The 4,503-nt window shown below is 41.3% G+C and overlaps 1 protein-coding gene across 1 annotated transcript; it reads left to right on the top strand.

Moving 5' to 3' along the window:
• Positions 1-293: 293 nt before the first annotated feature.
• LOC138615664 (nephronectin) lies at positions 294-4,070 on the top strand. Its single transcript, XM_069689415.1, has 3 exons — positions 294-404; positions 2,611-2,745; positions 3,409-4,070. The coding sequence occupies exons 1-3, from the start codon at positions 329-331 to the stop codon at positions 3,615-3,617; spliced, it is 420 nt and encodes a 139-aa protein (XP_069545516.1). The 5' UTR covers positions 294-328; the 3' UTR covers positions 3,618-4,070.
• Positions 4,071-4,503: the final 433 nt, after the last annotated feature.

The following is a 4,503-nucleotide window of genomic DNA, read 5'->3' as shown; positions in this document are numbered from 1 at the left end:
CTAACATAAATGTTTATGATAGAAATTCACAATTTATACTATTAAAAGTGATACCATAACAAAGTTTAGTAGTGATGGGATATTTCAAGGGCAAAAAAGCATAAATTAGTGATTTATGTAAGATACAGATTTTTGTTCTTAAGTGTTTGGTCAACGTTTTTGTTTAATGCTTCATTACTAGTCCGAGTGTTGCAGAGTCTGTACTCGCAGGCTGTGTGGTGGCATGACAGTGTGAGTGACCCTCTGACCGATCCTCAGCCAGTGTTTCACTGTCTGTCTTCCAGGAGAGACCGCATGTTTCTCTCTGCGCTGCCAGTTTGGCTGCCAGATGGAGAGAGAGGGAGCGTTGCGCTGTCTGTGTCCCCCCGGCCTCCACCTGGCTGCTGACAACAAAACATGTGAAGGTAGTGCCGCTTAAAACCACACCTCAGCTTGTCCCTGTGATGAATCCCTATAACTACATGGCTCATATGCTTAGATTCATGACTTTTCACGGCTCCTTTTGGCCTGATAATCAGACTGATGAGTCATTTGGATTCATTTCTGAATTCAACCTGAGGGCTTGATTTCACCAGGGCTGGCTGCATCACATTCCTGCTCTGACACGGCCATCGGAGTTGATTAGGGCCACTCTTTATAATGCTTGTGATTCCACCACATGTACTGCAGCCAACTGTATTAACTTTATTCACCTACAGTACAACAAAGCAGGAAATAACAACTATAAACACAAAATGGAGAAAGAAAAAAAAGCAGAAAACATTTAACAATGTTTATCCAAGCGAGAAGAAAAAACATCTTAAGAAAAATCTGTATGACAACAAAACTAAGCAGACAGAACGCTTGGCTTCTGAAACGACTCCGGTGGGGAATGAAGTCCTGCGGAGGACAGTACAAACCTGTGTCCTGTGGATACCACAGGTGACTCTGTCTTCATTATAGGGGGGGGGTTCAATCAACACAGAAGCTGCTGTAGATCTTTCTAGGAAATTCAAATTTGAAGGTGGTCTAATTAATAACTTTATATATTGACATTGGATTAAACTATGATGCATGAAAGGCTTTTTGGAGCATTTTAGCACCTTTCAGCTCAAAGTTTTCGGTAATGGTCTGCAATTTGGCTGGCAAACATAAAGGAGCATTTAGCAGCTAAAGAGCAAAGTCTTTTCAGTGGGTGGCGAGAAAAACAATTAAAGGCAGAGGGAATATTGGACTTGTAATTATCAGGTGGACACAAACTCGAAACCAAATAAATGTTTGCTAAAAATGTCAATGTATCAACATTTTTAAGTGTTAATAGACATTAATTGTGTTCACAGTTTTTGTCTATACCATGTTTCGGCTTATCATATATTTATGAAGTAGGTGAAGCACACAACTTCCCGTGCACAATATGTCAACTACCTGCAGCTATGTTACCAGAGGCAACTCTCCAAAAGCCTTTAATTAGCTGATGGAAAGAAAAACGCACCTTGGACTCTGTCCTCAGTGTCCCCCTCGATAACTCAGCAGCAGACGACTCCTGTCCTGTAATGAAGCGAGCCTCTCTCACGGCTGTTGAGGAAACATTCTCACACTGCCGGAGCCATTTTCGGTGGGAACTCGTCAACATCCGAGACCGAGAGAAATCACAGCTTTTTACTTGCAAATGCAAAACTGCATTTAAAGTAGCGTGGGACAAAGTACACAAGGTATGCAAAGTTTGCACATCAATAGTCAGATGTAAGAAAAACCTATGTTCCTGCTGTAGGATGGTCAGGAAGTTAAGGACACACTTGGTTGGGATAGAGGCATCCAATGTAATTCTATACAACAATCCACTGTCACAAACATGAAGTATTCGAGATCCCTTTCAATATAGCAAATTTCAGCACCTCAAACTCAGAGATCCAATCCCATAGAGCTCGATTAGGGCTTCTCGCAAAAACTGAATTAACTTCCTTTCTTCAGTTTACACTTTCTAGTTTTGTAATCTCCTGCCATTTTGGATAGGACTCTTAAAAAAAACACACACACACACAAAAAAGATGGTCCAATCTGAAGAAATAATCCTGGTAAATCAAGGTGTTTAAAATAAACTTAGTCATAACTCGGTCTATAGTCACAACTTAATTGAGATAAATTGGTGAACCGTTTATTCGTGTGTCACTATTTGGAAAGTAGTTCCTAAAATCCCATCAAGGACTTTCATGCTGCACACCTGTAGTGAGACGTGGTGTGTTGGTCATTCCTTGTTTTTTTTAACAGCAGTGTGCCTTTTAACGTGTCAGTACAAAGAGGTAGTTGCAAGGTTAAGGTACTTATTTGTGTCTTTTAGAGGGTAATAATTGCTGTTTTGAGCAACAAGAAACATTTAAACTCCTTCTCCTTGAAAGGTTAGGAGTGCGTGCATGTGTGTGTGTGTGTGTGTGTGTGTGTGTGTGTGTGTGTGTGTGTGTGTGTGTGTGTGTGTGTGTGTGTGTGTGTGTGTGTGTGTGTGCGTGCGTGCATGTGTAAAAATGGGATGTTTCGAAAAGACAGCCACAAATTCAAACTGCTGTGTCAATGTTGTGCAATGAAATCAGCTAAAGGTGTCGCTTGTGTTTGACACATGTTCATCTTGTGTTGCAGATGTGGATGAATGTGGGAGGAATGCTGATGTTTGTCCAACAAGGCGAATGTGCAAAAACACTTTTGGCAGCTTCGTCTGTGTGTGCCAAGATGGCTTTGTGATGGGGACACTGCAGGGCTCAGTGAAATGTCGAGGTAACTAAAATGTAGCATTGATTTGATGTGTTTTTGGAGCATGTAAACACCCAGCAGACTGTCCCATGATTTTGAGAATATTTCATAAAATTGTGCTGCGTTCATGTACTTGAATGTTCAGGTATGTCAGAGGTTTTCTTTTAGCATTTTGATATCATTTGACAGTTGAAAACACAAGGAGAGATCAAAGGAGCCTAAGTCAAACCAGGGATGATCAGACGATCACAAGGTCACAATAGTTTATTTCAAAACGCATTCAGATTTGTTCCATGTCAGCCCTGTAAATGACTAAGTGGATCACAGTACATCCCCACATGTTCTCCTCTTGTAATTGGCAGAGAGAAAGAGATCATGTGAAGATGTGCTTTGGCAGCACAGAATCCAGAGACCATGTTTATTTGATGAGCACTCATAGCTCACCCACTCAGCTGCGGGCTCACCCACAAGCTGTTTTTGTTTTCATCTGTGTGATGAGCACTGCAAAATTATCGCCAGAGCAGGTTTGAAGCAGTCGGTCGTGAAACCCTTTGCTCTCTCCATACTGATCTCATCTGACTTCACTATTACCACGTTTTAGCATGCCTGCTCAGTGTAATGTAATCAATCTTCTACTTGCTCCACAATAAAACAACATTTCAAATTTTCTTCTCTTCTTCTCCACAGACAAGGATGAATGTTTAACCGGGTCTCACCAGTGCAGCCACCAGGCTCATTGCGTCAACACAGATGGTTCCTACACCTGTCAGTGTTTGGATGACTACTTCGGCAACGGACGCACCTGCTGGCCCAGGAGAGCCACGCAGTCCAGCGCTGCCATGTACTTCAACTACAAACTCTCCAGAAAGACCAAGTCCAGGCGACCTTCATCTTAGTGCTACCTCTAACACCCTTCATGGCTCAAACAAAAAGGGATGTGCAACATTAAAAGGGTCATTTAAGAGGTATTCAGATACAAAAATAAACTGTTAACACAGGTAGCACTCTCAGATTAGGCTATGCTGTAAAATCAAGTAGTTTCTTTACGTTATGTTAAGAACTTTGCACTCAACTGGGTGCCCTGGTGCCATTTTCTGTTTTAAGGTTATTATTTCTCTTCAAAATCCTTGGAGTACCCCGCGCCCCACTGGTTGCCCGTTTAAAACCCTTCATTCAAAAAAATGCACTGCAACAGGATGTACTTTTGTACAATGTACTTTTCTCAGATGACAGGAGGGTTTTTTTTATGCACTGGCATCACCACTGTCACAGACACTCCACCCGAGTTACTGCATGTGAAATCTACTTTGTCCAACAAAATGCTGCAAAAGCATATGGGAAAAACTGCATCCGCATCATGAGTAATTTATTCCTTTTAATGTTATCTTTCTCATTAAAAATGCAGTTTTGTTAAACTTGAGAATTTGTTAATAAAAGGCTGACCTCTGGTGGATAGATAGGGAAGATACTGTATCTCTGCTACCTTCACACAGGAATGCTGGTGAAACTAAATGCTGTGAAAGGATGTGTACGTTGTAAGTCTACCATATGATTATGAGTTATAATTATGTTATTTTTCTTAATTTTCAAATTAAAATTCTATGAAAAGAAATGGGATATGCGTGATGTACTCTGTTTGGAGGCATCTGAAACACTGCTAAAACACAGGCCGATGTCTTCATACCTCCCTGTTTATCTTCTGCCCTCTCCCTCTGTTATGCCACAGGGAATGTTTTCAGACCTACTAAGTCACACGCAGGGCAGACTACCACACAGCAAGAG

Source organism: Brachyistius frenatus, unplaced genomic scaffold, assembly GCF_029030835.1.
Source record: "Brachyistius frenatus isolate BFR_SWC_R1_liver_20210118 unplaced genomic scaffold, ASM2903083v1 Contig_7, whole genome shotgun sequence".
In the NCBI taxonomy this organism is placed as follows: Eukaryota; Metazoa; Chordata; class Actinopteri; family Embiotocidae; genus Brachyistius; species Brachyistius frenatus.
Note: the sequence above shows the minus strand (reverse complement) of the source record. Positions and strands in the feature narration are given on the sequence as shown.

What these genes read in the sequence shown, in the direction of transcription:
- LOC138615664 (XM_069689415.1), top strand. Translation starts at nt 329, where the DNA reads ATGGAGAGAGAGGGAGCGTTGCGCTGTCTGTGTCCCCCCGGCCTCCAC. An exon ending in TGACAACAAAACATGTGAAG is followed by an intron (nt 405 to 2,610) that starts GTAGTGCCGCTT and finishes CTTGTGTTGCAG; the next exon opens with ATGTGGATGAATGTGGGAGG. An exon ending in GGGCTCAGTGAAATGTCGAG is followed by an intron (nt 2,746 to 3,408) that starts GTAACTAAAATG and finishes TCTTCTCCACAG; the next exon opens with ACAAGGATGAATGTTTAACC.